General features: G+C 43.3%; 1 protein-coding gene across 10 annotated transcripts in view; it reads right to left on the bottom strand.

The window, feature by feature from the left end:
- Positions 1-15,859, bottom strand: part of AFF1 (ALF transcription elongation factor 1) — a 206,178-nt gene that overhangs the window by 16,497 nt on the left and 173,822 nt on the right. For all 10 annotated transcript variants that reach the window (XM_068542681.1, XM_068542676.1, XM_068542680.1 and 7 more), the window contains 3 exons: positions 15,462-15,618; positions 9,252-10,178; positions 338-441 (listed from right to left, as the gene is read on the bottom strand). In XM_068542681.1, the coding sequence (XP_068398782.1) occupies positions 338-441; positions 9,252-10,178; positions 15,462-15,618 (1,188 nt within the window). The remainder of the gene's footprint in view (positions 1-337; positions 442-9,251; positions 10,179-15,461; positions 15,619-15,859) is intronic.

The following is a 15,859-nucleotide window of genomic DNA, read 5'->3' on the forward strand; positions in this document are numbered from 1 at the left end:
AGGCAGGCCCAGCTGCCACCTCCTCTCTGCCCCCTTCACATCTGACTCCTTCTCTCTCTCTCTTTCAAATCTCTGTTGGTTCCTACGCAGTGACACGACTCACTTGTTTTTGCCAAGTCTTTTTGTGCTTTTGATAAATCTAAGTTTGCTGCCAAATTAACCGTTAATTCCTCTAAGGTCCTCGTGAAGGAAAACAAACAGAACTTAGCATATCGTCAAAATGAGCCCGACAAGTTCACTATTCTCTTGTTCTACTGCAGAAGAAAAACGTTTTGCTGTGTTGCCAACCAGGAAGATTCGATCACCTTCGCGGCCTGTTCCCAATCTCTATACTCACTTTGATTTAGAAGATTCTTTGTGGGAGGATGAGGGTGATGACTGAGATTTGACTTCTTTCTCCAGCCTGATTTTCTTGCTATCGTGGTCTCTTTCTGCTTCACCCTGTTATTGCAGTATAACAGCAAATTATTACAAACATAACTGTACAGACAAAATAGAAAAAAATATGCAGCAAGGTCGATGAGAGCAATCAGACTTTTGGAAACTTCTAAACACACAGAAACCTTATAAGTATCTACACTGTGTGTTTGGGGGGGTGGTGGTGGTGAGGGCAGCAGACCATCTAGATTTGATGTGATTTGTACTGAGACGGATTTGTACATGAGGAAGGGACTAAGGAAAGAGCCAGGTTTTTCTCTACCCAGGAAGAAAACAGTTGCGTTTTCTCATGACAACATGTATATCAAATTTACAGAAAGTCCAAAACGCAGGCTCCTTCCCCCTGGTCTGTGCTCACGTAATGGCCCTGTGGGAAGGAAGCTTTCTAGCAAGGACGGTGAAGCGATGGGTGGGAGTCCTTCAATCGACTCAGGTGCTTTAGAATTAAACTCCTCAACTGTCAGCTCACCGGGAGAGAAATCTGGGACACCACCAGCCAATCTAGGACAATCCCTAAAAAACCCGAAATCCTCTCTGAGAGCCTTAAAGGGAAAAACAACATTCTTCAAATGATCTCACTGTGGGAGGCGCCGGTTTTCACCACAGTCTCTCCCTCATTCTCTGAATTTCTCCAAGAAAAATGAATAAATTAAGATGTGTAGGCTCAAGCTCTGCCCAGGCGCTAATCAGCGGCCCGGCCCTGCTCAAAAGGAGGGAAATAGCAAAGACATGCCCTTCCCTCCCCCGGCATTCTGCAAGCAAGCATGCCTGGGTGTGTGCCTCCATCCAGCCTTTCATAAATTCTGCGGAAAACATCTATCTCTTGTTTCAAAATGGCCCATTCGAGATGGCTTATAAGGATACTTGGCTTTCATCTCTCGGTGTCTGCACAGGTGAGAACATTAAGAAGAAGGGAAAATATGGGTGGAGAAAAGAAATCCAAGGGAAGGCTGGTACTATGGTACCACTGGAAGCCGATTCCGCTCTGGCCCGCACACTCCATCCCAGAGCTGCACAGCACTTGGACACGGCTAGTCCACAGCGACAAGTGAAGTCAGGGACTTTGTCCAAAAAAGGAGAATGTAATCCTTTTTCTACTGATGAAATGCTGAAGTGGTAATTTTAGACACATTGGATTAAATTATTTTTCACTGGTTTTTTTTCCTTTTTATATTCTTAACGTGGCTACTAGAAAATTTTAAGTTATGTGTGTGAGTCACATTATATTTCTACTGGACAGAACTGTTTTACACACTTTTCTAGAGGTGATCTGCAAAATGGACCTTGAACTTCCAATGAGCTGATGCAAAGAAAGAATTATTAAATGTACAGGTTAGGTAAGATAAAAACAAATCAGTTGCTCAGAAATATAACCATTCATTACAGAAGACCGGGGAAAAAGGGTCTTGAGGGACTTAATAAGGAGAGAACACGTGATGTGAATAAGCACATCCCACAGGCACGGCTGAAACAGTAAATTTCACATGGCTGTTTCTCACGTGGCAGGCAGTGCAGGCCAACAGCACAAGCCTGGAGCACAGTTCAGGACAGATGAAAGGTCCTGGCACAGGCCAGGAGAGGCCTGTTGCAGCTCTGCCCAGCACGTAACTCACCTTCCATTCAACAATTCATAATGAACTCAATGTTGGCAGAGAAGAAAGAATAAACCAGAAGTGACTGGTTAAAATAGAACCCTACTAGTAAGGGGTATCCCCTCATCACTACACCCACTGTGGCCAAGAGGCTCTGCTACCAATGGCCCCAGTGAATTCTCTTGAGTTTTAGATTAAAGGCCACACAGCTGGCCCAGCAAGCATTACAAGAGGGTGGGAAATTTATCTTTGGGAAAAGTCACAGAATTTGCTAAAATACCCAGGCAGATAATTAACTTGGACACGAAGTAGTTAGTAATACATATTTTTTTAAATGGAAGGCATTTCCAAGCAGTTAACAACATGTGGGATAAGTCCCCAAGACAAAGCTAAGCATAAACGGTCCACAAGGTTACTTTCTAAAGAAAACACCAAACTCCAGAGGTGGAATGAGGGTTAATTTTTGTTTGTATATCTTCATGCTGCTTAGGACATGCTAGTTATAACTAGAAACCAAAGTGTCAGGCCTTATAAACCACACATGAAAATAAGATTCATAGTGAGTCAATCCTCACAAACTGGTTTTAACTCTGGCTTGTGCCTATCGGTGACTCAAGAGAACAGCCCAAAAACAAGAATCACCAAAGACTAACTTCAATGTTAGCTTTAACAACTATGTTGGCACTTACTGGAATAATACACTTTATGTTGACATGTAGCAACTTAGAAGCTGGTAATATTCTGTCAGCTGGTAGAATGTAAGCCGTTAAACCAATTAAGCAAAATCCCCTTCTGTCGACTGTGCTTGCTTTGACCCGAATTCTCGCCTGTGGGCCGGGGTCAGTATTTTTGTAGTTGGAACCCTCTTGTCTTCTGTAGGAAGAGTCCCGGGGGCATCCCCAGAGCAGGCACTCTGTGAGCATTTGCCAGCTGGCCCAGGAGCAGACCTGCCCTACAACCCTAAGTGGATGGATTTAGCAAGGCGCCATTAGAGAGGGAGTCATCGGATCCTGGGTGGCAGGAAACGCAGAATTGAATTCCAAGACTGGAAAACAGAAGGTAAGGAGTTCTTGAGCTGTTTCTGGGTCAAGAAGCCATTTGAAAGTGAGGTGAGAGTGACGTACTCTCTTCAGAAGGAAAAAGGAGTCTCCTTTGCTCAGTGGCTTATCCACAGATCAACTCCCATTTCAGGGACCCCTGCCTAAGGTCTGGGTCTTGGACACTCCCTTTTTCCAGAAGGACAATGTGTCCACGGTGCCCGCATCTCCAACAGGAGGAGCCTGCTGGCCGATGACTGTTCCCGACTGACTTGTTTACTTTTCCTAACCTGTTGGGTCAGGCAGCCTCAGATCACCTGCCAAACGCTGCCCCACCTACAGAGTGGAGCAAAAGGGCAAGAATGAACACCGTAAACGGAAGATGTGGGACTGTGCTAGGCCGAGCCGGTTTCTGAAGACGAGGCCTCCAGGGCAGCCTGCTGCCTGCCCCAGCACCTGACTCACCAACTAGGTGCCGCGGATAACAGGGGGCAGTGAAGGCGGCTTTTTTAGAACTAACACTCATTTGGGGCCATAGTTTCTAACAGGCAGAAAGATAGCCTACTCAGAGCTTAGCCATGATGGGGAGAGATGACGGGCATCTGGAAGGGAAACCAAAGTGTGGTGGGCACTAGGGTGGCAGGAGTGGGGACAATGGAGGGGTTGAGCCAGGGATGATATTGTAACAGCCCGTCGGTACACTGATCTGGAAGTACGACCTCAGGCCTTGCTCCAAGAATGCCACCAACGGCCCCCAACCTGCACCCACCCCCTAACAGGCACTTGCACACACACCCCGCTCCTCCCGCCCCACCCCACTAAAAGCAAAAAAGGTGTGAAAGAGGGACTTCCCTGGTGGTCGAGTGGTAAAGAATCTGCCTTCCAATGCAGGGGATACGGGTTCAATCCCTGGTCAGGGAACAAAGATTCCACATGCTGCAGGGCAACTAAGCCCGCACGCCACAACTACTGAGCTCATGCGCCTCAACGAGAGAAACTTCGTGCCGCAAACAACAGAGCCCATGCGCCCTGGAGCTTGCGCACCACAACTAGAGAAGAGAAAACCCGCACGCCACAACTAGAGAGAAGCCCGCACACCACAACGACAGATCCTGCACTCCTCAATGAAGATCCCGCGTGCCACAACTAAGACCCAATGCAGCCAAAAATAAATAGAATAAATAAATACATAAATAATAAATATTAAAAAAAAAAAAAAAGATGTGAAAGAGAGCAAAGGAGCCAAGATCCACTAGACTGGGAGGGGTCAGCATACTGAGCTCCAGACCTGCTTTTGCTAAGCAGCCAAGTGATGTGAAGACCTTTCTGGATCCCATCTATAAAAGGTAGCAGCTGAACAAGAGACACATGCGGTCTCAGCACTCCAATTCTAAATTCTATCCTCCTCTCCCACAGGGAAGCAAATACGCTTGGTAGCACATGGAGCATAGCAAAAGTGGAGAAGCAGCCTTTGGGGAAGTTCAGGTACTTTTCTGGGATTTGCCTCTGCAGGAGGTTCAATAAGACGACGCCACAGCAGGTAAGTCCAAGCTGACCCCATGAATGAGGCAGGTTATATTCACTGGGGAAAGTACCACAGAAAAGCAAAGGGAATCCACTCTTTTCCTTCTTTTTGGTGAGGGAATACACAGGCATGAGACTGGCCCTAAAACAGTTCTTCCTATGATGCTTTTAGGGTAACTAACAGGCATGAAGAAATTAGATGTAAGTGGCTTTAGGAAATTATAGGGATGACTTTTCAAACCCTTGATTTTGAAGGATAATAACTGGGAATGCTGATCTGGAGAAACAACCCAAGAGAAGACAGTCAGATCTTGGGAAGGTCTGAACTAACCATCAAGCAATAAAAATGCACATTTTCCCACCAGATCCCATAACTTCCCTCCCCGCTCCTCAAAACACACATAAACGATGGCACTGAAATGTTTTTCCAAAAGTGTCCAAGCTTCTTGGTCCATAAAGCAGTTATTTAGAAAAAGGGAAAGACCTGAATGAACGTAACCTCCCAGTTCTGTTATTTGTCTAAACGACTGTTGAGACAGTCTAGCATTTTATTGAAAGACATCTATAAGGTGACTGAATGAAATGAGGTTATCTTATGAAAGCACTGAGAGCAATGCTTAGCTCTATGCATGTTTGGTGTGCTTTTAGAATCCTCTCATTTGCACTGCCCTGATTGTATATTATCTTGTGCTTCTCAACTTCAACTTTTCTTCCAAGTCTGGAAAACATAAAGCTTAAAAATTATATAAAAGAAAATATAAGTTCTATTTTAAATTCTAAACTGTAATCAGGTTGAAGAAATTCTGTAGTTCATGTAAGGAGCACCATGTGAGTTAATGTCTATTTACCCTCACAATTTTCTCTTTTTTCTCATGAATTGTCCCCAACCCACTCCTTTAAAGTAGAAGAAAAAAAAGAAAAAAGGAAAAAGAAAATATATAGGTACATTTCTATAGGTGCCACATTTGATGGCTTCATCACAGCTATTAACCACCATAAACTCTTTTTTTTTTTTTCAGGCTTACAAAATATGTTTTTTAGTATATAAGGGGAGACTTGGGGGGGAATATTTAATCTTCATAAAGGAATCCTTTTTTTTTTTTAACATCTTTATTGGAGTATAATTGCTTTACAATGGTGTGTTAGTTTCTGCTTTATAACAGAGTGAATCAGCTATACATATACACACATCCCCATATCTCCTCCCTCTTGCGTCTCCCTCCCACCCTCCCTATCCCGCCCCCCTAGGTGGTCACAAAGCACCGAGCTGAGAGCTGATCTCCCTGTGCGATGCAGCTGCTTCCCACTAGCTATCTATTTTACATTTGGTAGTGTATATATGTCCATGCCACTCTCTCACTTCGTCCCAGCTTACCCTTCCCCCTCGCCGTGTCCTCAAGTCCATTCTCTCTTTATGATCATTTTCTCACACTTTTGAGTCTAAAATGGCTTTAAGGGTTTGTTAACCCTCTGAAAATATTTGTTAAATTTTGTGCCAAGAGAGGGATGAACCTTTAAATAAATCCCACTAATGCAAAGGAGCAGGTACATTATTCAACAGCTCTCACTATATTCTCGTGGAGTTTTTTCTAGTGTTCACACTTAATATGAAGAAATGAACAAGTCTTCACTATCCAAATTTGGGGGAAAGCACCTAAGCTTAAAAAGAGACCTGGGCTGCCCACAGAGCTGCCCCGCTCGTCCAAGGGTGGTGGCCAAAGGTACCCTGAGCAAGTGGAGTCAGGGTCCTGACAGGAAAGGGGGAGCCTGCCCCTCGCAGAGAGAACCTGAGGTTATGATGTTCAGTATTAATACCACCACCTGGAGTCCAGCAGGAAGCAAAACCAATGACACACAGTTCTCTGATCATGAAATAGCTATATTGTTGGCTGATGTTTACATTTATATGAAAGCTCCTAAGGAATGTTTCTAACTAGTGACATACTTCAGGCCAGGAATTCCTGGTTGTCTAGATCCATGATGTCTAAATGCACCACACTGGAGAGATTTCTTGGTCCAAAACACTAGCTTTATACAGTCCTGGCCTGGTAATAAGGTTCTGCTCCAGAGCCTTAGGCATTAGGATCACCTGAGGAGTTAGAAAATAACAGTGGGAGTGTGGGGCTGGGGGGTGGCACACATCCTGCCACCAGTACTGAGGGTTCCCCAGGGGACTGGAATGTGCAGCCAGGGTTTGGAACCACTGGTTCAGTCCCTGATCCTGTCAGTCCCACAGCAGGGAGGCAGGCCGTTCCCAGAGCCAGATCTCTCAGCTGCTCGCCAGAGCTTTAAGGCAAGCATGGACTTGCCTAAGATGAGGCAGTCATTATTTCTCCATCCTTTGAACAGAAAGATAAATGAGCTGCCCTAGGAGAGCTCAGCCAAGGGCTGGAAATGGCTCTCAGAGGGCACAGTTCATCTACTCAACAGGGACAGCTGAATTTCCCTTTCTGGAGCTGCAAGCAGAGCTTCTAGATTTGCACTGGAGGATGGACTGGTCTGACAACTGTCTGGGGAGCCTCCAATTTCCAACATTTACCCTTGGTTAGTAAGCGCTTTAGAAGCTAATACTTCTCCCCACTCCAGCTGATGCAGAAGGTCAGCAGTGGAGACTAGATAGTATTAGGGTAGCTGGGGGACAGGTGATAAAAGACTTCCCAGGAGGAGGTAAAAGAGTGTATTTTTGCTATTGATTCTATGTATAAAATAGGTAACTAATGAGAACCTACTGTATAGCTCAGGAAACTCTACTCAGTGCTCTGTGGTGACCTAAATGGGAAGGAAATGCAAAAAAGAGGGGATATTTGTATACATAGAGCTGATTCACTTTGCTGTACAGTAGAAATTAACACAACATTGTAAAGCAACTAAACTCCAATAAAAACTAATTTAAAAAAAGATGATGTGATATATACATATGTACAAAATAAAATAAAATAAAACATACATCATGAAAAAAAAGTGTATTTTTGAAGATCTCTCGGGTATAGTAGATGCAGGCACCTTTTCCTAGCCTGGCCCATCACAATTTTCTCCATAAAGTTTTACACCTCTTACAGGCACACATCGTTTTAAAAGTTACCGAGGACTTCCCTGGTGGCGCAGTGGTTAAGAATCCGCCTGCCAATGCAGGAGACACGGGTTCAATCCCTGGTCCGGGAAGATCCCACATGCTGCGGAGCAACTAAGCCCGTGCACCACAACTACGCAGCCTGTGCTCTAGAGCCTGCGAGCCACAACTACTGAAGCCTGCGTGCTTAGAGCCTGTGCTCCGCAACAAAGAGAAGCCACCGCAATGAGAAGCCCGCACACCGCAACGAAGGGTAGACCCCGCTCGCCGCAACTAGAGAAAACCCACGCGCAGCAATGAAGACCCAATGCAGCCAAAAATAAATTAAAAAAAAAAAAAAAAAACTAAACTAAAAGTTATCAGGAACGAGAATACACCCTCTTCTAGCTGAAACATCACTGTCAATTGGCACTTGATCCCACCCCACTGGACTTGCCCGCTGCAATTATGGTGGCAATACACACCCTCACGTCTCATTCGACAAGGTGCTCGAGAAACTGTCGCCCTTTACTATTTGGTAAAGTCATATATTTTTAACCTAGTGGAGTAATCAGTCAAATCAGACATGACAGCAGTCTTCATGATCTTTTTGTCCTTGTTATCCTTAGCTCAACTTCCACAACTGAGTAAGAGATTTTTATGCATTTATAAGAGTGTTAAAGTTTATATTCCTTCTCAGCAGGAAAGAGTTGCCCCTTCTTGTGCCTTTCACTCTGAATCCTGGGTAGGTTGGCTTGGGAATGCCACTGGGGGGAAAACTCATTAATCTTTCACCATCAAGAAGCAGCAAAAAAAATATAGCAAGAGCTCAATAATTCAGAATAAAGATCGAAAGGAGATTGTTCAAAATAGTGTATATGTCCAAGTAACAAGGGTCTTAAATAATGCAGGGATTATTATTATTATTTTACTATGTTCATTCCTTAAGTGAAGCTTCCAAATACTATGATAAATGACAGATTTCAATACTTCACAGTGCATCATAACAGCCTATATTACCCAAAATGATGCCCTAACCATCTCTATAATAGCTCTAAAACTTTTTTTTCATAATGCTCTGCTCATTAGTAAAAGTCATTAACGGGAGTCACAAATTCTAAATCTGGTGGTTTCAAATTAATGAGGTGCTAGGTGGCCATGAGTTAAAACATGGATATAATATCAGTATCAAAATGATCAAACTACAGGAGTAACATTTAGTATATAGCACTCCTGTCAGTAATTCAGAATTAACATTTCAGTTCATGTAAGGTTTTAATTTCCAGGGCAAAACCTAATGAGCCAGGTGGTAAATACCAATATTATCACAATAGATAAAAACATACCCTTAATGCTATATTATTCTAAAGCAAGATATCCTTTTCAATGACTGCCTCATCTTTTTTTCAAACTAGCAAGACTTAAAGCAATCTGGCATTTATCAACACTTATCTGCAGTGAAAGACTAACTCTGGTATAGTCGCAAAGGCAACATGGAATCCAAAGATTTCCAGCCTCTTCTAAGATGATTCAGGGTTAAAAACAAGGGCCAAAGACAGCCCCAAGTCCGCAGCAGGGACTGCTGTAGAGGAAGGTCAGCCCCCCACTCACCTTTCTCTTTTTGGCCAACTTGCTTGAGTTTTCTGAGCTTCTCTTCTCAGAATCTGGCTTCTTCCCTGCCGATGGCTGTTTGTCTTCCGGTTTCTTGGGGCGGCTGCCCTTCCCAGGAGGCTGGGGTATCCGAGAGAGGAGGTCCAGGGTGATCTTCACCATCAAGCTTTGCGGGAGCGGAGTGTCCCTGAGCGGGGAGAGCAGCTTGGTGTCTCTCAAAGGCACCAGGGGTTTGTCCTTGCGGCGGTCCTCCTGGACGACCACTGCCAGTCGGCAGCCACTAGTCCTGGCGCCGCCGCTGCGGGCAGGGCCCTGGCTCTGGGTCAGGGGGACGAGGGCAAAGTGCTCGGGGCTCCTGTCCTCCGCCGCGTCCTTCGGAGGTGCCTTCGGGGGGGCCGGGGGGCCGCTCCTGTGCTTCTTCCGTTCGCTGGGGGTGGGCGCCACCGGCTTGGGCTCACGGCTCTCTGCGGCACGGGGCCGCCCTTTCGTCTTCACCTTGGGCTTGTCTTTGGAAGGCTGGTCTTTGGAGGCCTGGGGAGGAAGGCCGGGCTCGCTCTCCACCAGCAGACTGGCGCGCGCATCCGCATGCCCCGGGGCGGAGGCCTTGACGGGCTTCTTGGGTTGTTTGGATCCCACGGTTTGCCTCTGTGGGGGCTCCTGTTGGGCAGGGGACTTCTGACAGCTTCTCTTGCCCGCATGGGGGCCTTCGGAAGGCACCCGGGGGGCTTTGCTGGAGCTTTTGGGGGGAGGCTCTTTGGACTCCGAGCGCTCGTGACCTCCGGTGGCGCCGTCGCCACCCTTGCCCTTACTGTCCGGGTGCCGGGCCGGGGGCTCGGCGCCGCCCGGGGCCTCGGCGGGCGGCGCGGGCTGGCTGACTTTGGTCAGCCAGTTGTCCAGCTGCCATTTGTTTGTTGTCGGAGGTTCGGGCTACAAACAAGGAAAAAGAAGATAGGGTTAACTGACCAATAACGATACTCTTCTGGGTTAGTCACCCAATCCTACAGGACTGGCCGGGAGATGCAATCACTACAAACCTAAGAATTCAGGTTCTTTTGACCCCCCTCTAATTATAGGTCAAATTCTATAACAATTAACTCTTAAAACAATCTTCCAATTTTTTCAGGCTACAGGAATTTTGCTGTGGCGGACACTAATAATAGACCATTACATACTGACCAATGTAGACCACTGGCGACTGCAGAGAAATCTGTGCAATAAATATTTTGTTCCACTGGTAATTACCATATAATTTAAGCAGAATTTTCACATTTTGGCTTGTGAACTATTCTGTCAGAAAATGATAGGGAAAAATGAAGGCTAAAAAGAATCTTTTTATCAAGGATTTTCAGAAGAAGGTCAATGAATAAGTCTTCGTGATTATGGATGGGTTTCACGCTTTATCCCTTTTTTTGATGTACTTGTCAATTGAAAATGACTTTCTTCAAGACAATTTCATTTCCCTTATTCACTTAAAAATATTAATACATGATACAGCTTTCAGTTTATCACAGATACACTGTCTTCTGATTTTCAGATTTTACAACTGGGTAAAAAGAACCAAGTGAGGTCACATTAGCCAGTCATTAGTCCCACTTGAATTCTTTAAAAATCAAACATGAAGTCTCCTGTTACAGGCAGTCTCTGAAATAGCACCTATTTTTCTAAGAAACACAGGGAGGCTCCAGAGCACACAATTAAGAGCAATGAGATTATACTGATTATCTGTTCAACTCACTTGGCAAATAAACAGAAGTCCCTGACTTCTCCTGTTATCTAACAGGAGATATCTTGTTAAAATCTTTGTTGCTAACTGACTATTGATGCATCGCACTCTCTCTCTCCAACTGGGATATTAGATCTTATTAAAACAATGATGAGGACATCTTTATCTCTAAATTCTACTATTATGTCTTGCACACAGTGGTGTACATGAGATATTTATTTGGGCTTTTTCATGGGTGTATTATTGTACCTATAAATTTTATGCAATTTGGGAAAATATTCATGTCTTAATAAAGTAAGTAATGATTACTTTTTTTTTTTTTTTAAAGGGCAGTATGTCACTGGCATGCTTCATGCTTTTAAGATCCATTCTGACAGGTGGTTTGTATAAATGACTAAATCGTTTCCACAACACAACAGGAAGTTAATTCAAAGATATCTCACATGGGATTAACTGATTAGATTATGGAGTAAGGTGGATGATATTTTATAGGGAAGACGGTTAACAATTTTCCCAAGTGGAATATCCCAAACAATTCAATTCTATAAAAAGACGCAAACGTAATACATTTAAGATACGTGAATATAACGTAAAGGCTTTGGGGCCAGGAAAAGGTTAGGTAATAAAATGATCAGGTAGCTAGACTGGGCTTTGTGTGATTGTAACAAAATAGAACTAAGAGGAACTCTAAGGAACTAGGTAGGATCATACTTCGGCCAGAAAGAGGGCTACAGAATTGTGGGTTTTTTGTTGTTGTTGTTTTTTTCCCCTTCTTAAGACAACATATCTTCTTTGTAGCTCCCTCCACTTCTATCAACTCTATCCCCATGCTCTCATTTGAATTTCAGGACAGGGAGAGAGGGAAGAAGGAAACTACTCTGACAAAGTCCCACATAATCTAAAACTGCATTCAATATTCTAACAAAACAGGATGGTTGTTTAGGGTAGAGAAAAGATTAGCACACCATACCTACTTGTCAGACATTATTTCTTGCAAAGACTTGAGGGCGTGGTAGTTCTAATGGTTAAATGATTGGGAACAAGGCATTAAGATATATCATTTATATACTGGGAGACTGGGAGATTGGGATTGACATATATACACTACTGATACTATGTATAAAATAGATAACTAATGAGAACCTACTGTATAGCACAGGGAACTCTACTCAATGCTCTGTGGTGACCTAAATGGGAAGGAAATCCAAAAAAAAGGGGATATATGTATACATATGGCTGATTCACTTTGCTGTACAGTAGAAACTAACACAACACTGTAAAGCAACTATACCCCAATAAAAATTAAAAAAAAAAAAAAAAAAGATGTATCACCTCAGGAACCAAATCCTTCAAACCCTTTCTCGGGAAAGGTACAGAGATCTTTCACCAGGGCTACGCTGACAACTGCACTGCAATCAGTGACACTCTTGCTCTACAGAAGAGTACTTACACATTAACCAAAAGGGAAGGTCATTCCTGGTATAAATAACATCCGCTTCCCCCCGACACACCCCAAAACAGGGCAGTTTAAGATACATTTAGTAGTCCCTAAAGGAATGTCCTGGTTACAGAAATAAAACATATTTTCCTCTACTGCGGTACTGAAAATGTCCAGAAGGGAGGCCTATGGCCCAATTGCAGGGTAAAACTGAGTTGGTGTGCCCAGACAAGAGGAAAGGGTAGGGGTGATCCTTTTTGTGTACCTACTACAAAGATGTAAAATGGATAGAATTCCTTTAAGGTTAGGTATTATTTGGGTGCTGGGATGGGGGAAAGTTTTTCATAAGGGACTGATTAAAAACAGATTTTAAGATGAATTTTAAGAGTGTAAGTGCTGGATAGGATCAAGGTTTGGACTTTCATTTCTTCCTCAGCCTTTCCCCATGCCCCACCCCCAGCCTCCCAGTGCTGGATCAACCCAAACACTGCACAGAGGAGGTGCAACAATATATGAGCATTTTAATAAATGTTTGACTGTATGTCTCTTTACTTCTCCTAGCTTCTCGAATTGGCAAAAGTTCGTGTATTTTAGAATGAATTATGATTTTGAAAAAAAAGTTTTGAGCTATGCACAACATATGTCTGGTTTTTTTTTTGTTTTTGTTTTTTTGTAAAACATCATAGTTGTTGTGAGGGAGTACAACTCCAAAACTTAAGAGAAAAGAAAAAAAAGAAAGAGAGAAGTAGCATGATGTAAGTAGGGAAAAAAAATGGCTTCCGAGTCAAACGGCTATGGGTTTCAATCTTAGTGCTGCTACTTCCTTACAGGTGAAAAGAAAGCTCCTGACCTTCTAGGGTTGATGGTTACATTACGTAATTTATGAAGAAAGTGTCAAGAGCTCAGTAGATAATCGACCACAGTTGTTTACTACCAAAGAATTAGACAATGAATAGATTAGGAAACTAAGCAGATCCCTGAATAACTGAGAATAGAATCTTTTTTCCCTGAACTTTACTTAAGCAGTAAAAGGGCGATACGTCCCATACATTCTGAAAAGCTGAGATTTACATGTTGACTCACTATAAAGAAGAGACTGAAAGTGGTTTTTCCCCAAGTTCACCACCAGCCCATTGGCACACATATAACATTTCAGATCTCATAAGGTCACTGGACAACTTCGTCAAATGAATTTAAAATGGAGACTTAAGGAGCAAATTCCTCAGCATTAAAAATAGAATAAAGAAAAGGGTGAGAAAGTTAAAACTAGTAACTATGACCTATTATGGAATTCATGTAATGCTCAACTAACACAGATTTACAATAATGCAGGTATTTATTTTAAAAGGAAAGAAAGGTTGTTAAATAACTGGGAAAAATTAAAGGTTTAAAATCTAGACAAAGACAAAAATATGTCTGAGGAAGTCAAGCATTGGTACATAACCAACAAGACCATACTCAAGTCTAGATTTGCACATTAACACAAATATACAAATATGAGCCTATTTAGGAAAGTGGTTTTAAAAAGTAAAGTATGATGGGAACATCATTTTTCATCTAAGAGTCTCTAAATCTATTCTATTCAATAACCTCGTGAGCAACAAGATATAACTGCTTCATTAAAACAAACACCAGGTTAAATATTTCTTTCAAGTTTTAATTATTCAGCCAAATCTGTGCCATTTCCATTTTATTTGAAATGAATTTTGATTTAATTGGATTCTCTTGCTTATATCAGTAACCAAACAAGCATGCAGATTTTTCTTAGTGAATAAGGTGAGATATAAAGCAAAGATCTTAGGAACAGTAACATGAACAAGCACACAATTTCTCTGTAGAGCATATTCAGTACCGTTTTCCCTGGGGCATAGAAAAATTACTTCAACAGCAATTAGTATCTCAGGAGAAAACAGAGAGCCCCCAGAAATACACAGAGTAGCTTCTAAAATCTGAAAGGCACTTCAAGTGCAGCTAATGCTGATCTCTGTTTATTCACTCAAAAAATATTTACTGAGCACTTACTCTGTGCCAGACATAAACTCATATCTAACAACAACAAAAAAAAAATGATAGTTATTTTCCTCATCCTCTCTTGCCCTCAGATATGGCTCCTCAGTCTCACTACATCATCTCCAGATGTATTTGGTTAATGCTCTAGTGCAGTGGCCTTGCTTTCTAAACAGCAGAGACAAATACTGAAAACTTTAACGCTTTCTTAATCAGAAAATCTCATTTCCTGGGATTCCTACCTAAATACAGAGAACAGTTTTCTCTATACAAGCCAGTCTAGTTCACTAAAAATGTCTTCCCCAGCAAACATTTTACCCTGCTACTCTAAGTTTTGAAGACATTTGGCAACCTTGTTAGTTGTTACTATGTTTCTTTTGCTCAACAATCCAGTAAATAGCATAAATTCTCCAGATAAATTTAGTGCTTGAGATTTTCAGTCTCAACTGTTTATCTTTACAATATCTCCCAAGGGTGGGTGACAGGCAAGCACTATTCCTATTTTACATGGGACAGTGGGATCAAGAAACACGGCCCTGGCGAAATTACATCGCCATCAATTTAATGCATGGCTTTTAGTGATTCAAAAATAGAACCTCTTATGGTTTATTTCTAGTTCACATTCCTGCCCTTTGCTAAATCAGGCTGTCTCCTTTTGATTTAATTCATGCGTTCCTAAAATTTCAAAAAGCTTTCTCATTAATATTAAAATGGCAGCCTACTGAAAACGATTTTTGGGGTTTTTTTTTTTTTTTCTCGAAATAAGGGAAAAGAAAATGGGGTGTACATATTCTCAATGAGTTGCTCTTCAAAACAGCTCTGGCAGCAACAGGGAAGAACCTATCATTTTCAACAGGAGAGAGATGACATCTCTCCCAAAGTTCCACAGCCCAACGCCAAGAAACAAGTAAACACGAATAGCCAGCAGCGTGCACGGCGGCCGGAAAGCGCCGCCCCCAGGACGGAGCCCCTCAGGCAGCCGGGGCCACCGGGGTTCGACCGCGCTCCCGAGCTCTCGAGACGGCCGGGAGCGGCCCAGTACCTCGGGAGCCGGGGCTTCTCGAGGCTCGTTCTCCTCGCTGTCACTGGAGCTGCTCTCGCTCTCCGAGTCCGAGGAGCTGTCAGAGTCGCTGGTGCTCTCCGACTCAGCGCTGCTGGAATGTGCTGAGGCCGCGGCTGCGGGCAGCGCCTGCGGAGCGCTGCGGAGCAAGCGAGAGAGTCAAAGACCCACGAGAGGTGGATTCCTTCCCTTCTGACTCCCTTCCTTCTTTGCCCGTTTTTCTGCTTCTCGAAAGAAGGGGCCTCAAAGATTACCTAGCAGTACTAAATGACCATGGCGGCCAGTTGGGCGCAAGCAAGGCCCATGGTGGCTCAAAGCTCAGTGAAGAGCCTTGCAACAGATCACCAGGTAACTGCATAAAAGAAGCCTGGGGAATTTTC

The sequence above is a fragment of the Eschrichtius robustus genome, chromosome 4 (assembly GCF_028021215.1).
Source record: "Eschrichtius robustus isolate mEscRob2 chromosome 4, mEscRob2.pri, whole genome shotgun sequence".
NCBI classification, from domain to species: Eukaryota; Metazoa; Chordata; class Mammalia; order Artiodactyla; family Eschrichtiidae; genus Eschrichtius; species Eschrichtius robustus.